We start from the raw sequence: 20,136 nt of genomic DNA, 5'->3' as shown, positions 1-20,136 counted from the left end.
CGTCCACATAATCGATGCCTCATAGAAATGTTTAAATTCAAGTGGGAATTTCGAGATGCCTTCCCGCAGCGGCGCTAATTATGACTAATGCCTTTGGCGGAACTGTCATAAATTCTCAACGAGTTTCTTTTACAGTGACCACGAGAACGGATATTAAGTGGAAGCGTGCAAACAGCGCACATAGTATTTGGTTGCGCCACCGTGCACAGGCACCATTGAAGGCCCCATCCTGGCCGTGTACGCTTCGAAAGCAGCCACAGGCTCACTCCGGCCGCTTCCCCATTATAGCAGCCCCAGTTACCCGATAGCATGGCTCAGATTTCCGGTTCGTATGTGTTGCAAATTTTTAGGCGAACGCCTTAGATGTCTCATAAATCTCGAGAAGCGACCGCAGCTGTCTTGCTCAACACCAACGGTTCCAAAATGGCCGCCACTGTAAAGAGAAAATAAGTAAAAACACATTTGGGTTCGTCTACAATTTGAACCCTGCTCGCCGGCGCAGCGGTCAAGCGCGCTAAACGCAGCGCTAAGCGGGCACCGTGCAAGAATGGAACACGAATTAGCCTGGTGGGCGGCCGTGACAGGCGAACGCGACAGCACGTACGCCGAGCAGGTGCCTGCGGAGGCGGCCGCGTGAAATGCGATCAGACTGCCTGTCCGGATAGCTTTCCCTTATTTACCTTCCCCTTATATACCGTTTGTCCCCTTCAAAGTTCCGGCTGATTGACGGGGGTGGTCCATCGTTCATGAATGGGTACTCGCCGCGGATAGGCAATACAGTTCGTGCTTGTAGAATAGCGCAGGTAATTCCCCCTTAACGAAGAGAAATCCTTCATATATAATTAACCGCTCGTCCGCTTTAATATTTACTATTCGTTACGAGCGGTACTTTCGCTAACCTCTCCCATTTCCCGTTTCCTACTCCTGCCCCTCCCTTATTGCTGCCTTGCCTCGCTGCCTTCTTTGTAGCTGCTAAAGCAGCAGCCGGGAAAATCGCCCGAAGAAATGCCCTGCCGACAGTGCGGCACCAAAACCGAAGCTGCCAATTAGTGCTCTACTTCCATAGCGCGCTGAAAGCTTTCCCCAGCCAACCGTCTTAGTCCAGCTGTACTACTGGCGGTGAGATGTTTGAGTAGCGCGCATGGCTCCTGACGTCAGCTTTGGGTCTCGCGCCGCTGTCGTCTGCTACACTCCGCTTGTGAGGAGCAGCAGCGCCTGCGCTGCAGATCGCCCGTTTTGATGCTTTAGTGCATTAACAGGCGTATTTCCAGTAATTCAGTTATTTTTACAGATTTTGACCTCTGAATAATTTCAAGCTGTATCCCGCACACGTATGCACCACATGAGGCGAGAGGAAACAACTTTCTTAAGAGCATCGGTCAGAAGATCGTGCGTAACTCGTACTTTCTAGCTTATTTGCGAGGTTCAGTTTTCAGAGCTCCTCGATAAGTATTCGGAATGCGTAGGGTTCCCTAAAATACTTTTGAGATGCTCTTATAGAGACTCAACAGTCTGTATACTACTACGCACCATGCAGCGGACCCCTACACGCGCATCGCACCGCAGGAAATAAAACGGCTGTCTTCTATTCCTTTTTTGTTGTTGAATTGTATCAGATGAACGTTGTTCTGTGCCCAACGACATAATTTCTCTGTATCGTCATAAACGTCTAATTAGGAGTTTGAGGATGTTTGGGAGGCTCCCAAAGTTCGCGTGGACATTTTCTTCGGCCTGTATGGCATACATTCCCTTCTTCACATATTGGATTTCGTTATGGCTGCTTGCAAGAAGGTGCCTATCCGCAGCGTGCGTCGTTTGTGCACATACAAATACAATGAGAAGGTTTGTGCTACGCCGCCCCAAAACTGTGAGACAATGTTGTCCAGAGTAATCGGAGGCGGCTTTTGTGCCCGAATTTTTATCGTAACCATCGTTATCATAATGAACAAACTCTCAACACGAACGGTTATGACATAATTACCGTGTTCAAATCTTGAAATACCCGCTAACAAACGCAATAAATTGTATACCAAACCAATGAATACGTCCAAGCAGCTCTTATTGTCTTTCAACACCTTCAGGCGTAAAGAACAAATCCTGACCTACTCGGGATGATGTTCCATGAAGTGGAGAAAATTACTCTTGCTCTTATGAGTGCAGTTTTCCTATAACGCATATCTGAATATGGGGAACATATGGCTCTGGGAAATGTACCGTAAATATCCCTCCAGGTCTGAAAAAAAACATAGTGTTACACTATTTTTACCGTATACGTGATTAACATGTGTGTGTGTGTGTGTGTGTGTGTGTGTGTGTGTGTGTGTGTGTGTGTGTGTGTGTGTGTGTGTGTGTGTGTGTGTGTGTGCTTGTGCGTGAGTGTGTGAGCGTGCGTGCATGAGTGTGTATGTGCGTATGTGTGTATGTGTGTGCGTATGACGGCGTGTGCGCGCGTGCCTGTGTGTGTGTGTCCGTGTGCGTGTGCGTGCGTGAGTGTGTGTGTGTGTGCGTGAGGGCGCGCGTGGGGGCGTGCGTATGTGCGTATGTGTGTATGTGTGCGCATTTGTGCATGCGTGAGTGTGTGTGTGTGCGTGTGTGCGCGTGCGTGTGTGTGTGTGTGCGTTTGCGTGTGCGTGCGTGAGTGTGCGTGTGTGAGTGCGTGCGTGCGTGCCTCTGTAGGTGCGTATGTGTGTGCGTGTGTATGTGTGTGCACGTGCGTGTGTGTGCGCGTGTGCGTGGGCATGTGCGTTCGTGCGTTCGTGATTGTGTGTGTGTGCGTGTGCGTGTGCGTGTGTGTGTGTGTGCGTGTGTGTATGTGTGCGCGTGTGTGCGCGTGCGTGCGTGTGCGTGTGCATGTGCGTGCGTGTGTGTGCGTGTGTGTGCATGTGCGTGCGTGTGCGTGAGAGAGAGAGAGAGAGAGAGGGAGAGAGAGAGAGAGAGAGAGAGAGAGAGAGAGAGAGAGAGAGAGAGAGAGAGAGAGAGAGAGAGAGAGAGAGAGAGAGAGAGAGAGAGAGAGAGAGAGAGAGAGAGAGAGAGAGAGAGAGAGAGAGAGCGAGCGTGAGGGCGTGCGTGTGTGTGTGTTATATGGCGGAAACATGTTATGGCACCGCACCTGCAGAAATGATGGAAACCGACTAGCACTAGTTCCTGACCGTACGGACTTTTTATAAGCACAGAAAAGCAGTAATGAAAAATGGACGTGTCATTTTTAAGTCTCTATGATTTGGTTTACACCCACAAATATCAGGTGAGGTTGAAACCACGATTGCTTTGTAGATGAACCCGTTACGGCGCCGTGCCCTCTTTACGAGCACAGTTTACGAGCTTGTTGTTGGTATCATGCCCATGATGTTGGTATCATGCTCAATTCCTAACGTTTTGCTCAATAAACCTCCCTACTGGTTAGATGCGTGGTATAAAACCAGCACGCATCTTACGCACAGTAGGTTTTTTGGAACTCCATCTACATTTTTTGCGTCTCATAGTGTTTGTCGGCATACTCTTATGCCATGACAATGCAAAGTGATCGTTACACTACTTTCGAGCGTTCGGCAAGCTTACAAAAACGGCTTTACCATTTCCTCACATACGATTACCGGAAATCGTAATGTCTTCTGCCAAAGCCGACAACCCCGAAGGCCTGGAATTTGTTTTTGTCTTGAATTTTCGCTGTTGTCGGTTATTAGCAGCTGGCGGTTTCCTTTGTTCGAAAGATTGTTGAATACAGAAGCTGGCGCCTAGCTTGGACTCTTCGCGCTCCGCAGAGTACCGGCTTCGGAAGGAACAGGGAGACTCCGGCAATGTTTCTTCCGGAGCGGCATCAAAAACTGCACTTTAAATCACGCCTTTCGCTAGTGTATACGATTTTAAGCATTTTGTTAGGAGAAAAAGTTAAGCACACGCAAAACCTGGCGCGGACGAGCAGAAAAAGTCAACCACGGGCAAAGAAGCAGCGGGTAGAGAGAGCATGAGTGAAGTCATACATGGCAAATGCGAGAATCCCTAAGCCGACGTCACGGAGACACGCTTCACAGCGCCACCCGTGGTCGCGCTCACCACCAATACAGGGGAGAGACCATGCTCGCAACACAGCCCCAGTCGTTCCTTGAAACGAAGTCGCAGAAACAATGCCGTGGCACCTGCCGGCTGGGAGCCAGCTCGACGAAAGCGGGCTGTCACTTTCGTTCATCGCGCAACGTTCCTGAGCAGAGGCTACCACGCGGAGAGGATCAAAAGGGCCATGAATAGAAAATATAAGTTTGTTTTGTTCGAAAGGTTTAGTGTCCCCCCCCCCCCCCCCCCAGCGCTTGTGCCCCCAGTGTGCCCCCAGTGTGCCCCCAGCGCTTGTGCCCCCAGCGCTTGTGACATCAATCAATTTAAGCTAAAATTTTGATTCTCGCGCGAAAACGTGTGTTTGAATGACGTGTGCAATGACATCGTAGAACATGTCTTTCAGCTAAACTTGGTGTGGAGCGGAGACTTGCTTACTATTACTCAACGTAGATGGTGCCACCACACCGCGACAAGCCGTTTTCTGCCTTTGGTTTGTTTGTGACCGTATTTAAACCTGGCGTGTTTTTGTTGATGGAGAAAATAATCGTTTCGTGAAATATGGTGCTCGCTCGACAAATATGGTCACGTAAGACACCGTCACCTGCTTCAATAGGGCAGTGTCGTCTGAGACAACCCCAAAGTCCTGCAGTGCTGTGCGTCTAAACCAAGCGTAGTGCGCGCAGTGCCAACAGCAGTACGCATCGGTACTTGTATCTATGTTTACGTGTGCTTTCGTAACCTTCACTGTTTGTCCCACCATTCCTACTGACATAAAAAGAATGTGCCCTAAATTTAAACGCAAATAGCTCGTTCGGCAAGCTTACAAGTTCTGCCTTATTTGCGTCTGTTTTTTCAGGCCTCCGCCAATCGCAGAGCTGTGTGGTATGAAGGTTCTGTTGCGGGAAATGAGCTAGTGGGTCGCATGGCTAATTCCCTTTTTCCTAATTATACAGCTTATTCGAGAGGAGTTTATGTTAAAAGTAATGCCAGCAGGATCCTAACGACGCAATCTTTTGAATGAACCAAACCTTCGTTTTGTCGCCATGGCCCCTTTAAAAGAGTGCCAAGCTCTGGCCAAGTGACGGCCACAGCCCGCATGCCTCTTTGTGGCTTCGGCTGGCCCGCACCTGTAATCAGTTTTAAGAATAAATAAGGATAGTACTTTTTTCGCAGTCATCAAGACCCGGCGCATGGTCAACACGGCCGCGGTGTCCTTGATGGATGAGTGTCGCCTAACTGCAGCGATCAGGTGACCCAGACAAAAGAGACGAGTGGAGTAGTGTGTGCCAAACCTAGCCTGGCTCCGTGCCTGGACCTAAGATAAGGCTCAGAAGCCACAAATGCGCAATCAATCATTCCTCTCCACTGAACGAATTAACGTTTAACTATGATATTCGACTGCAAAAAAGCATTCGTACGCAAACGTCGTACGGAAGAGCGACCGCCTAATAATAGCGTAATTTCGACGAGAACGCGGCACTCCAGTGGTGCTGTTCTTAATTGCTTTTTACACTTCGCAGAGCGTCAAGCGTTGTTAAAGAGCCCGATGAAAGTCTGTGCGGCGAAGTCATTCCATGTCTATTTCGCCTTCCCTAAAACTCTCGTCGGTTGACACTGTCGCTGCCGTCGCAGACGAACAGAAGGACGAGCAGATAAAATATTTCTATAAATGCATTTCTGCGTGGGCTCAACGAGGAAGCCACTGAGTCCGTCTGTAACACTTGGGCCGCGTGAGAGAATGCTAGTAACAAAATGCACCAAGATCTTCATGCTTTGAACACGGAGTTCCGTTCAGTTCAGTTCAGAGTCCTATTACTGTCCCCTCTCCCCCTACTCCCCCTTCCTACCTCCAAGATGTCTTCCCAGCGATGAATTTATATATATTAGTGAGTCCGCTTTGAAGGGGTGCGCTGTCTAGCGCCACAAATAAATACGTGTCGGCTTACGGAGGTACTAATAAAACTGTGGTTGATTCCCCTGTCACCGCAATCAGTAAAACACGAAAGTAAAATGTGCAGCGAAATCTGCAGCTGAGCATGATTTGCGGGTCGGCGGCTGTCTTGTAGGTGTGCTTGCCGAGTGTCGTCCACCTTGCGGTTCGCTTCGGTAAAGGTGTATTGGCGTCATTTCCGTGATGGATATGACGTCATGAAATTTTGGTGTATCCCGGCATAAGGCACTTCCGTGTTAAAATATAAAACCCGAAAACGAACAAACCAAAGTATACTCTGTAGTACTAAAGGTGGCTTCCCCGCAAGAAGTCCCTGTGTGCAGGGGTGCACCCTTTACAGGCCGCTTGCTTCGTTGTACAGGTGTCGCTTCCGTGACGGATATGCCGTCACTCAAATGTTTGTGTATTCCGGAACAAAGCACTTTCGTGCTAAAATGCCTTTGGTTCACCATACTTTGATATCAGCCTTCTTGCATGGCAGCTGAAAAGAATGTTTTCGCGGCAATGAATTTGTATAAGTTGTGAACCATTCGCTATGTGAGCTCGGTGCATAGCGCTCCGTAGGGATACCTGGTGTTTTACGGAAATGTTTAATATTAGAGCCTGTGGCTTTTATTTTCCCTCCTCCTTGTAAAATATGCCTTCCCAGCAAAGCAGTTTTGTAAAGGGGCTCGATGTGTAGCTCTTCGTAGGGATTCATGGCGTCTTGTGAAGGTATTTATTAAGAGGCCTTCTGAGACCTTTCTACTTTCGTATCAAACCGCCTATACGGTGCATAAAAATGCCCTCTCAGCTATGCACATGTGTTTAGTAGTGAAGATGACTTTAAGGACGTTCGGTGCATGGCAGATAGGCTTAATTAGGCATTCATTCGACAATTCCCGCTTGGCAGTTTCTCCGAATTTTCTTTCTCTTGCCGCCGATGGCGTTAAAGACAGAATTAGCAACGCGCATTTCGTCAAGTATTTTTATAGAGATAAGTCACAGTGAACCCGAAAACCGAAGAATCTAAAAATAAAAATCGAGAAACCAAATACCACTGACAGATGAAGTGATGCAACGCCAAGCTCAAAGGTTCGGCACTTGCCGTATTTATGGATGACTAACAATCGATGAGGCATCACAGTAACCAAAGCTGGCCATTATTTGCGCTGGAACACATGTCAATGCGGAAATCGCTCTTTGTGACGTCATGTTTTCTCTCTACCATCACCACGCTGCGGTACAATTTTTATTCGTTTCTATGCTTTTACCGACCAATTTCCGTTACCAGCACGGGTTCAAAAGTTCTGGATCACATTTATTCGTTTAGAGTACACCTAAAGGCCCTCTGGACGAGGATATATACAGAAGGGGGCGGGGACAAAAAAACAAACAAATAGAAAACAAAAACAACACAAGAGGCAATATCAGCCGCAACAAAATGAAGAACCATATAGTAGCCAAACATTTATTGAAATATTGGGATGAGCATAAGGTTTCATGCCGCCGTCGGCGTGAGTTGCGCAAGAATGTTTCTACCATAACTCCACTTATAGAAGTGTACACCACCTCTGCCAAAGCAAAATTTCCCGCGGCTAAATGGGCATAGTGTACCTAGTCATTGAAAATTCGTTGGATAAGGTTTTGCACCTTGTGTTAAGACAGAAAATGTAAGCCCCATTTAAAATCCCACTATCACACAATTTATTTATTTCTACCCTCAGAGTCTACAAGAACCGTTATAGAGGGGAGGGGCTACGTTATTAGTAGAATACAAGTAGTATACATGTAGAATAGTAGAATACAAATCACCGCACGTCCTCTGAAGAAATGAGCTACCGTATGTTGTGTGTTGAAATGGAATGTGAATTTTATGAAATGGTTCACGTCTTGTATTTATTGTAGAGAGCAGTATCGTATTGGAAGCTGCCATTCTGTGCCTCTACTTGTGCAGTCTGGAGTACTACAGGGTACGGTACTAGGACCACTCTCATTTCCGTCAACCAGCGTAACCGCACCATCCTGTTTGTTCGTGGACGATTATGTCATTTATAATAAAATTCAATCGAAAACCGACCAAAAAACTTGCAATGCGCGTTCCTTTCTTCCTTGGCCTGACTTGCAACATGCCTACTTGTGGCTCCGGACACAAAGACGACACAGTGGCAACCTTCTTTTCATGTTTACGTTGCATGGAGCTTTTAAAAATTAGTGAAAAAGAAGTATTTCATTAGTTATGCTTTAATATTGCTGAAATACCTTTAAATAGCCATTTAAAGACAATATTTAAAGCTTTTGCAGCCGCAGGCAACTTTCCAGCCCGTAGCCGAACCATGCCAAGTAGAAATGAAATGGGTCTCCACAGGGCATGACGCCACCATAACCCATGCTCGTTAAAAGCGCGGCTCGCCTTATCATTAGCGCCAGATTTCCCTCTAGCATATATTAGCCTGAAACTCCATGCAGACGACTCTCTTCGTTTTTGCACAGGTGGTGTCATCTGCGCACGGAGGCATTGACCTACTTGTGGTGGCCGGCTCCCGCTGAGAACGGAAGCGACGTACTCCATGGTGCGCAACCCTCTTGACGCTCCTACTTTGCACCTAATAAACAGGCATTTAAAAGCAAATTCACCGCTTGTAATTTTTTTATGAAAGACGACTGCTTCGTACATATCCCAATACAAGCTTTCCTTCCCAACCACCATTAAACATCGCCCACAGCGCAGGTCTTTCATCACCGTTGTACTCTCGCGAACTATGGACCAAAGTACTGCACTACTTCCGTTGCATTGTCGAATCTGTAGACCTCCCGTCAGAGCGTAAGCACATCCTCTGCTACAAAACAAGTCGTCGTTTCCAGGCCCAGCCAATATCTTGGTTTTATTAAATGACCTTGGATGTCAACTGCGATATAGATGCCCTCGCATCGGCAAAGACCGCTCCAAGTTTCCGCTACAGGCTCTGTCGAGAGGAATGCTACATATTTATAACGTTTCTTTGCAGATCGCACAAAATCGCCTGGCACGTGCATCCAACGATCTCTACGAACATTGCATTCAGAATGGATGACGTTCCAGCGCCGAGCACGCAGCGCGAGGAGCGAGAGGATGTTCGCATTTTAAGTCGTGACGCATAGGCGCCGGAAACAAACGCAGCGAGCAGCGGAATGGGATTAGAATAACAGGGGCGCTGTGCACTGGCGAAGACAGAAAAAAAAAAAAAACAGGATTCCGACGTTCGCTATTGTGACTGGCTGCACGCATCACTTTTTATACGCGTCGTCTCTGCCGCCGTTATTTACCCGAAGGAAACAAAGGGCCTCGCGTGACCCCAGGGGCGCTTCCTGTTTTCTGCGCACACCCGCGAATTGAAAGCCGAGAAGCTGACAGGGAATTTGGCGAAAGCTGTCAAAGAGGATGCGCCCAAACACTCTTGGAACTGTAAAGTTTTTACTCGGTTGCTGCTCATTCATACAGAAAAGGACTCGGGGTAAATTCCTCTCTTGCAAACAAGTTGCTAAGAGCAGATAACGCGATAAAAGGCCATGGGTGTAATCATGCATGCACCGAATCCTCCACAGTCTTCCATTCCATTAGTGTACAGCGGTAGGAATCAGGAGCGGTGGCAAATCCGCTCATGTATCATCCTTGACTTCACTAGCGAGGGTTCAGGAAGCGCGAACATACGAACGGACAAGGAAGGGGTGCTAACCAGGCTAGAGCCTAGTTTGCCGTGAGATGCGTGGGGTTGGAAAAATTTGTGCAAAAAGGAGGAAGCAGCAAGACGAAAAGCGAAACAAAAAAAAAAGGAGGAAGCGGAAGGAGATAAACTAACGCGAGCCAGGCATGCATACGTTATTCGATTGTAAAAACGGAGTGAAGTCGTATGTAATTCTTTCCAGAAGGATGAAGCAAGCTGCGAGTCTTGTTGCCAAGCATGGATCGTGTGTTTGTGAGCGAAACTGGTATTTGTGGCTCGGATAACCAACTAGATAAGAAATGCGCACACGCGTTGGTGTTCTCCAATACCAGAATCAAACTCGCCGACAGCGGCACGTATACCCGCAGAGGTGACTGGGAAACGCTTTGCGACACGGCTAATCAACTCAGTCGTTTCAGCTGGACAATATTAATCAAGCGATCAATCGATCCGTCCCTAATTCGTGCGCAGGCGCTACCACAAGAAATCTCTGTGGGCGATCTTGCTTTCGCTCCCTGGAAGAAGCGAACGTGCTGCACCCCCCCCAGAGCGAAACTGTATACTCATGCACAGTTGCGCAACGCTTGATAAGCGGGAGAGCATGCTGCTTGCATTGCAGACCGTAAACCATCTGCCAATGTGTCTACGCCCTCATCATGTGCCTCCCTCCGAGACTCCTCGCGTCTAGAGCTTCGATCCTTCCGTGCCAGCGCGAGCCGTCCACTCGGCGGCGCGTCCCGGCTGAGCGCAGACAGCGGAATGGAATCCCGGCGGCGCACGGGCGGCCAGCGACGATGAGGCCCTGCCGGAGAGGAGCATCAGCAGCACCGAGATATACAGCTGCGCTTTCGAAGCGCCACGAGTAGCCGATTCGTACGGCGGCCTCGCAAAGCCGGATGTTTGCTAGCCGAACGGTGCACGCGCTTTGCTTTTCGAGCCGCGAAGGGCAAGCTGTCGCCGCCGCCATTCAAATTCCAAAGTGTCGGGCGCGACGACAAAAATCGGGTGTTTCTGTTTTTCTTCGTTCTAGAATTTGCGGCCGTTGCGATTCTGCGATCCTTTTGTGCTAGCGTCTCTAATGTCTGCATAATAAGAACGGTGACGCAGATCAGTAACTAAGGGAACGGGAATGAAGGCGCACAAAAGGACGGGTCTCTACTTGGCCTACGAACGTTTGAGCGAAGCTTATAAGGCTAGGGTTTCAGGCATTTTTCGTGTGTGCGAACAAAAGCTCACGTTTCTTCTAAGCGCGAGGCCTTTTGTAGCTCGAGTCGTTGCGTGTGCTATATGCTTGCACGCGGCTACCATCAAAGTCACATGCTCAAAACCTGCATTTGGATACACATTTTGAGTGCATTATAGTTATCCATAAGACAGTTTTCAGAAATATCAGAGTCCCAAATAGATAATAAAAGTTAGTAGTAAGGTATGCCGCACTGCGACCAGTTTCGGTGATGTTTCGCCATAGCATTGCCCTTTCTGTATCTGCATTCAAAGCGCTAGTGTGCCTGTTTCGTCCCGCTCTCCGGGATACCGTCGTGAATATAAGTGACCTTCTCCATCTATTTCTAACTTCACTCCTCTTCCGTCGCCGTAATGCGAAGCTCGGACCCGCCGCGGCGGCTTAGTGGCTAAGGCGTTGCGCTGCTGAGCACGAGGACGCGGCTTCGATTCCCGGACGCGGCGGCCGCTTTTCTGGTGGAGGCGAAAAGCAAACGCCCGTGTGTTCGAGATTTCGGCGCACGCAAAAGACCCCCAGGTGGTCAAAATTAACCCGGAGCCCTCCACTACGGCGCGCCTCGTCGCCTGCGTTGCGTCGGCGCGTTAAACACCACAGTCAATCAATGTGAAGCTCGGTTATAGTCCGGACTCAAGCTTCGCTGGTCATCCCCTTTCACAGGGTGGAATGGCTCATGGATTTTTTTTCTCGGTTTCTCTTGATTTGCAATGCTGCGCATTTATAAGTGATATAAAACAAAAGCTTGCGAAAAATAATGACTGGCCGACTGAATGAATGACTGAAAGCTAATTAGCTGAGTGACTGATTGATTGGGTTAGTAGCCAGGGAGAGAGAAAAAATTAGCGCATACGCTGCCGGCACGACGTCCAAAGATGCCATGGAAGCAGTGGGCGGGTGGCGCAGAAAGAAGGTGCAGACGGGTAACGGCTGCAGCAATTGTCACTGAGTAAGCACTTGGGAAAAGCTACACGACCGAATAGCCGCACGTCCTTGTCTCAGGTAGCATGCGCGGGAGATGACGCGTGTCGCGACACGCTACTTGTGAGGGGTCGAGGTGTGACGGGCTGCTGCATGACTTCCTTCGTGCTAGACCTGCTGATACGCTGCCGGCCTTGGGTGTCCACCACGCGGTCAGTGTCTCCCTATGTCCGTGTTTTTAGCGTGGCCTTGAACCTTTTGCGTTCTAAATGGTGGCATGGTGTTGTCCGGCGGGCCAATGGAGGAGGCGTTCGCCTTGATCCTAAACGGCGCGTGAGCGGCTGTGTAGCATTCATTTTATTTGTGGGTTTTTCTTGTTCCCCGGGCCACGTGAGCGGTAGGGTCTCGTTCGTTTCTTCGCTTGCACCGAACTTCTGCGTTCACGCTTTCTCTGCACATGGACGGCGCGAAAAATATTCCGTTCAACGAGAGTATACAGAGCTTCGCTACAAGACTTCATCGCCGAGGAAAGCTGGCCACGGAAAAAACGGCAACCCGATGCCAGCGAAGGAGGTCCTTCATGCGAATGGCTTTTTGTGCAAGGGACGGACGGAGAGAGTACACTTCGAAAGCACGCAGCGACTACGTAAGAAACGTCATTAGAGAAAAGAGGGAGGAAGGAGGGGCAGGCCTTCGCATCCCTGGTAACAATGCTTAAGTAAACGGCTTTTCGGTAGAGAAATAAAGATGCTTTTGGTAGGAAGGCCTTTCGCCACGGTCCTTTCTTCAATGCAGAGAGGTAATGAGATAGCTTAATGATAACCTCACGCCTCGAACTGCGGGTGAATCACAGCTAAATAAATAAATAAATAAATAAATAAATAAATAAATAAATAAATAAATAAATAAATAAATAAATAAATAAATAAATAAATAAATAAATAAATAAATAAATAAATAAAGAGATACAGCGTAAAATAGGTGGAGGTATGTACACTGTTGGCTGCTAGCACAGGAGTACTGCTTCGTTAAGATGCTGTCGGTGACTGAATTCACCGTACTTCATACAAGTTCGACTCAAAAGATAGTACGGAATCGTCACAGCAGACTGGTTGAGTTTGAGATAGAAATGTGTTCGCACGAGTATAAGGATTCCACAATTCAACTGTTTCGGCTGTAAAAAAAAAGAGCAATGAGCACAGCCCCAGTCCATCCCGAAACATCTCTTTCAAAGGTACGTGATTTGGGCGCAAACAAATAAATGAACAATTGACACAAAGCGTTGGTCTGCTTAAAACGGCCTAATCTAATTGCTTCTTACAACATTAAAGCACCAACCCACTGCTAAATAATATACCTTTTAGAATTTTTTGTGGCAAAGTAAGCGATCAATCACACGCTTTCTTCGAATATAAATGTTAAGTGCACAACTTAAAAGACGCGATTAACCTCCGGAAAATCTCCCAATTAAATTATTCCCCGAAAATTAACCTCCCAATGCCGACTTAGAGATATTTTAAAATGTTCGGCATACTTCTGTCCGTCCATTCTATGAATATGTCATTTTGTAGTAAATGTAACATCACGTTGCTGCGATACACTCGGTGAACTACTTTCAAGAAGCCTGTACAAATGATGGTATTCAACTGAACGGACATCACATGTAGGAACAAAGAAAACGTTCATTGCAAGGAACTATTGTTCATGTGATTGCATCACGCTAAAATTCCGAGTGTTTGAGAAATCTTCATCTCACTGAAATGTTCTATAAATGTGGCATTATGACAATGAAAGCATCGCAGCCTGAATAAGCCGATTCACTTCGAGACTGTGAACGCGATAAAAAAAAAATCCACGATCAACATGTGCTCATTCAAGACGCTCCATCATTGACTCTATCTACGCTGCTTATTCATTTCGTGCTTGACGCGTTCTTGTTTGTTTTTTGCTTTTATTGTTATGCGGATTCTTTTCTGCTGCCCCTGCCCTTGCTTTGCTTTCGTGTGTGTTCGTAGACAGGCGTCATTTGTGCGTTGCGTTGTTGACAATCTGTTTTGCGAAGACCGGTGGATTCAACCCAATACGATGGATTCGACAAAGCGGTATAGTTGCGGTTTTACGATGAACACAGTGATTTAGAAGGTATACGTATACCACGGGTGACAGCAAGCAAGCAAAAATCTCTGAGTAGGTTTGGGTTCGAGGCTGAAGAGAGGAATACTCTATTATCAATTTAATAAAAAAGTCCAAGCAATCACTTAGCACACGCAATATATACCCCATCTACATACATGCAAAAAAAAACCTATAAAGACGAACGCCTAAATACTAAAAACCATATCCCCAGTGATAGAGTATTGTCACTCGCCTATTGCTATTTTTCTCTCTTTATTTTCCTCTATTGCTGCCCTTTCCATACCGGAAAACAAAACGCAGCCCGAGGAGATTGGGCATCGACGCACTCACAACAACCATTTCTCAACAATGGAAACAACTGCATTGCCGCCTAGCCACACCTTCGCGTCAACAGCACAGTAAAACACCAACAACCCCGACCTTTGCCCTCCGGCACCCGAGGTGCATCCCCCGTTCTGGAATATACGACTCACCGTGATGACGACGGTGCCGGGGCCGCCATCCGCCACGGCACCGCACGATTCCCTGAGCACGTCGGCAACCCAGGTGGTGAACATGCCGGCGCGCCTAGAAGGCAGTCGGCTGCACTCCACCAGGGTGGCCACTTTGTCCAGCTGCCGCTTCCGCCACGACGATGTCATTGCCGTTCCTGTCCGCTCCGTAGCTCTCACTTCGTCTCTTTACGCGCTGCGCGACGGCTCGGAAGCCTGTCAAACATTCATTGCAGCGGAAACAAATTTGCTCATATAGAGTGGCATCATCATAGCGGCACTGAAAACTTCAAGTTACCACAGCAATTAGCGAGCGTTGTTTTCTGCCACGTTTCGTAGTCTTCTAAAAACAATTGGCATCTTGGGTCCCAGTGACCACGGCTGCTCCGCGTAGTTCCAGACGTCACAGAGGCTGAAAGCATTACGGCTCTAGTTGCACGGTGGAACTGCATCCGTTGAAGCGTCACCACCAATCAAGAACTGCGGATAGACGTGCCGCACGAGAATAGTTGTTTTTCACCGTGCGATGCGCGGAGGTACGGAAACCCCGTCTCTCGCGCAACACATTAAAACACACAGCAGAGGAATTTGTGCGGTGCGGCGCTTCAATTCACTGAATGGATGGGTAAGACGTCGAGCAGGGTGAACGTACTAAATAGGTAGTGCAAATGTCATAGGCCGGCTTTAAGGGAGCTCAAACGCACGCCAACAACAAAGCGCCACTTTCTTCCAACCACCTGTGAGAGGGAAACCTTTAACGCAGGGTGCCCGAGTGTGACGTCATAGGTCTGCTGCCATGTTGTCTGACAGGTAGGCGGGAAGGTTCTTACGAGCGCACGACGCCACACATTGTTGTTGTACGGCGTAAATCGCGCACAAACGCACACTCACTCACTTCACTCGAATGACAGAAGAAGCGCAGAGAAGGCCAGACGGAGTGCGGAGGCTATACATCCCAGCAGCGCACGGACAGGTGCAAAGGTCTCCGGGCATCGGCGGTACGTGTCGTGGAGGTTTCCAAGTAGCGCACACGGCCGGAAATGCCGCTATTCTAGTGTCGGCGCTTTCGCCTTTTTCTTTTTCTACTATACTTCTCTTAGGCGCTGAACCGATGAGCGCGCGTGCTGCCCCAACTGTTGAGCGCGCCGCAGTAGCAAGTAGAAGGCGCGATGCGGTCAGCATTGTCGTCCGCGGGAATCCATCGAAGCTTAGGGCGGCGGCATCAATGAGCGGGAGAAGTGCAGCGAAGCAGCGGCCGCCATGGCAAGCCCGCGATCCGACAGCCAGCTGTTCGGGCTTGTACTCGAGCGTAGCCTCGTTCGCAGCCGTGCTCGCCGAGCGGATGTTCCAGGGGACGGGTGCAGCGCGACGCCTGAACGCCAGGCCGCGCCTGCTGCTGCGACTGACGGCGGCGACGACGTCACATCTGCGCCTTCCTGCGGTCCTGGCGACAAGTGTGACGCTTCGAGCCCGCTACCACGGTGCAGGTTGCATGCGTGCGCCTCAGCTGCATGAACCGTCGTCTGCGCGAATGTGGTTCGACAGGGGGCACTGACCCCAGTTGCCCGTATCGGCACTATATTTCAACTAAGCTCTTCGTGTTACGACTAAATAAAGCCCGCATTAAACGGTGCTCTAAAGCCGAACACTCAATGACGCCCACAATGGCCACCTGTTCAGCCGAACACCGTCACACTCTGTCCGAGTACGCAGCTGTGACCCAAGGGGTCCACTGCTCCTACGATTTGTCTTCGCGCAATGGACTTCTCAAGCCGTCGCGATTCCGTCAGAAGCAGGAGGAAGACTTTATGCCCATGTTCCTCAAACACACAAGCTTCATTTCAGTACCCGCCCTCATAGTTTGCCTAAACATGCAAATACAAACAACACGCTAACTGACGCGACTAATTAGCTTCATTCATTTGAACTCCAGCATTTTCTCCCTCGTATTAGTCATTCCCAGCTGTCGCAATGTGGACCATAACAGTAGGAAATATTTACGTGACACGTATATATTTATAATGCTAACTCGCTAACTCGTATATCATGTCACGAGAGGGCACCTGCAGTTCCTCCACCCTCCGATGGACGGCGAGGCTTCACTTCTTTGGGCGCTCCCAGCCGAATGGTTGTTGACTTGGAAACCAGCTGACTGCGCCGCCTATAGCCCCAGTCGAAACACTATTTCGAGGCATTCACACACACCTGGATGCTACAGCGATCTCCGGAGGTAATAAAAGAACAACTATTCCTCTCCGAACCCCTGGGAGTCGAAGTGCCTCGACGTCCGAGTCCTTGGCAGCTTCCCGCGTTCGCGTTTTTACGCGCGCAAGCTCGCGGGCCGTCGTACAGGGCGTGTTGGGGAAGCGGCAGCTTTGAACGCTCGTTTTAACGAGAGCGGGCGAGGCGATCGCACCTGGATGCTCAGCAGCCGCACGCGGCGCATGGCGTAATAGTGCGTGCCGCTTGCAACTTGTTCGGTGGGCGCGAAAGCGATCCGTCGTCCGCACGCCGCACCGCGGTCGCGTCCCGCTCAGACGACTGGCGGGCCGTCACCTTGCAACAAGTTCCGGCTCACGTTCTGTCCCACAGGGCAGCGGAAAAACGAGCAAAAGGGCGAGCGCTGCACGAGCAGATCGCTCCCCCGCGAGCCTGTCGACAAACGCCGGCGAGAACGGAACGAGGCTGCTGTCGCTGGAGGGCACGAGACCGCGCTGTTGTGTTCAAGCGGAGACGCTTGACGAAAGCGCTTGCCGTGAAGCAGCTTTGTGTGTGGTAAACATATTACTACCCGCGCTAATTTCGGTTTTACAGTTCCTGCTTGTATTCTCCTTGCGCCCGAGTGTCCGTGGGAAGTTGTTTGTAAGCTACATAAAAATGCTGTGTTCATATTATAGACCTCCTCCCGTCCCTGTTTTCCTGCGTAATCACCAGCGTAGTCAGACTCTCAGCAAGCCGCGCTTCAGCACCGACTTTAGCCGCTACAAAACATTCCCACGTAATATTCCGGCTGTTTATTATTATAATTCATTCGTGCTGCGGACAAAACGTTCAGGTGCTTCGTGAACGCATCGAACCTAACGGGCAGTGCGCTGAAGAACTCATGCCCGCCTGCCGGTGTGCCGATGCGCTTTCCTCCGTACGTATGTACACGACTATGCGGTGCGCGTACTTGTGCTTTGCGTGGTGTTCGATTACTCCAGTCTCCTAAGACGTTTGAGCAACCGGGCTTATCTCTTCGGAACAAAGTGATTTGCTCCTTTTATCTTCACCTCAGGGCAGTCGGCAGTCTCTGCACGCTGAGAACCCCAAGTAACTTTCGAAAACCTACCCTCCACAGTGACTTGTAGTGGCTGAAACGTTGCGCTGTTCTAACGTACGAGATCGCGCGCCCGATTCCCCGCCTCGGAGGCCCTCTTAATGCTGGAAACAAAGTACGGAAATTCCAGGCTGAGTGAAATTTCTGCACACATTCAAGAGTCTCCGCTGACCTGCATAATCTGTCGCCATAGAGGAAAAAACCCAGCACGCCGATCCAACAGGGCGCCGACGTTTGGTAGTAGGCCGGCTTGCTGGCTTGTGCGATTTCTCCGCAGTGTACGCTGCTCGATAAAGCCCTTATCTGGGACATCCTACGCTCCGCTCCATGATATACGTGTCGCTTTGAAAGACGGCAGTTGTTCCTGGGTTACATATGCGCAAACAGTTTGGTCCGCCCGTCAATCAGCCACTCCATTCAACCGCCCAGCCAAAGTGAAAGAATACTTGACCAAGACATATGTATAGGCAGGATTGTTCCAAACTACTGAAACTGCTCGCGTAGGCATACATGGCCATTATTTAACGCAACGGAAGCCTTAGGTAAATTTGAGGCGAAATGTGAGTACATAACCGAGGGTATACTCGCGCAATGTAATTAAGAATTCAATGCATGTTCTGTTGGTTTTGACGGCAGCAAACAAAACAACAAAAATAACGCGTTAAAAATGGCACAGAGAGGCGAGGTAAAAGCAAACACAAAAAATTGGTGCCCTTTCACTCTGGGAAAACGGATGACCTGCGAAGCTGCACGCCCTACACGCAGCGCACGAAACAAAACACATTTGCCTATAATTTACGACTGAGCATACTTCCTAGCCAACTACCCGAATAAAATTGGGAAAGACCAGAGCGCACAAACGATAAGTCTTTCCCTCTCGCGTCGTAGGCATCTGACTGTCTGCGTAACACACCAACCCAATCCGCTCGACCCCTGAGGACACCGGAAAGTTCGCATTGTGGCGGTGACGTGCACGTTTAACTTCCAGCGAGCACAGCGGACATGTCATCAGTGAGGGCATGAAACCTATATCTGCGCGGGCACGCCCCCCCACCCCCACCCCCACCCCTCCCCCTTCCCTCCACCCCCAACACGTACCTGGTAAACCGGAAACCCGTTATGTGCGCGTACTACTTGGAAGTGGAAGGCACCACCAAAATTGTCGCTCTGAAAGCCCTTTAAGCTGAACAAGAAATATTGGCTCACGTCGACGTTGCTGTTCACCCGGGAGAGCTTCCCACGTACTCGGCGAGCTGGAACTTACGGTGGAAACGGCGGCGGCAGCGGCTTTTTGTTGTTTTCGTACGTATTCGCGCTTCTGTTCCGGCACACTCTTCATCGATTCCCGCTGTTCTTCCCCCGAGCAAACGACACGCGTCAATCCATAGGGAGTTAAAACCTGGTAAAGCTCGAGCTTTATTCTCGTGGAGGAGGAGGAGGAGGAAAAACTTTATTGTGAGCCTGGTGACGTGGGAGTGGCTCTTCAGTTTAGGAGACCATGGGACGACCTCGCTGTCTCAGCCCTGGACACAAGGAGTTGCTGTGCATCCAAGCCGACGCTGGTCGTCAGGTTCTCCCACAGCTCAGGGAGGGGAAGGGAAGTGGGTAAAGCTGGGATGGCTGGGTTGTGTGCGCACCCCGAGATAATGTGTGTGAGGGTACATGGGTTAGGGCAGAATTTACACGTGGCAGGGTAATGGGTGGGGTACATCCGATGTAGCCAAGTTATTCTAGTGGACAAACATGTGGCTGTCCGCTTCCATCCGCGTCGTAGGTTGTCTGTGTACACTGTCTTTGTACACTTGTACACTGCGTACACTGTCTGTGTAACACGTACACCAACCCAAACCCAAACCGTTCGACCATTGAGGAAAGCTGACAGGTCGTGTTGAGCCGCGAGACTTCCATGTTTAAATTTCCCGCCAGCACAACGCGCATGTCATCGGTAGCGGCATGAAGACTAGCTTTGCATGCACGCCACCCTGCTTTCACCCCCAATAAGTGCTCGCTAAGGCCGGGTTCAGACTGCTGCCCCAACTGTCCTAATAACTTTAAAGAATGAAGTCATTTCAAGTCTCACCCAACCGAACTGCGTGACGCGCCGGTTTTTTTTTTTTCTTTTTTTTTTACGTCGATAGATCACGATATGACTTTTGCGCCACTAGTCTGATCATAGCCTAAACCGCCAACCGGTGATGGTTGCGTGCATAGGCGTGAAAAACACGGGCGAAAATGTCGCACGCAGACTTCATGTTGAAAAAGAATTATGGGCTCACGTCGTCGTTCAAAGCGGGCAAGTTGCTCTGGTAGCGCCCGATAAGGGCGATACCGCTGTTATCAGCCGATTG

The 20,136-nt window shown here is 49.5% G+C and overlaps 1 protein-coding gene across 6 annotated transcripts in view; it reads right to left on the bottom strand.

The window, feature by feature from the left end:
• LOC144144358 (pleckstrin homology domain-containing family G member 5-like) overlaps positions 1-20,136 on the bottom strand; it is a 609,370-nt gene that overhangs the window by 459,597 nt on the left and 129,637 nt on the right. The window contains exon 1 of one of the 6 annotated variants that reach the window (XM_077675776.1): positions 14,452-15,873. The exons of the other annotated variants lie outside the window; for them this stretch is intronic. Coding sequence (XP_077531902.1) covers positions 14,452-14,619 — 168 coding nt within the window. The 5' untranslated portion in view covers positions 14,620-15,873. Of the gene's footprint in view, positions 1-14,451; positions 15,874-20,136 lie in introns of those variants that run through there. 6 annotated transcript variants of the gene reach the window in all.

Source organism: Haemaphysalis longicornis, unplaced genomic scaffold, assembly GCF_048455015.1.
Source record: "Haemaphysalis longicornis isolate Haplotype H1 unplaced genomic scaffold, Haemaphysalis longicornis Haplotype H1 scaffold_7, whole genome shotgun sequence".
In the NCBI taxonomy this organism is placed as follows: Eukaryota; Metazoa; Arthropoda; class Arachnida; order Ixodida; family Ixodidae; genus Haemaphysalis; species Haemaphysalis longicornis.
The sequence above is the reverse complement of the archived record's forward strand: the minus strand, read 5'-3'. Positions and strand labels throughout refer to the sequence as shown.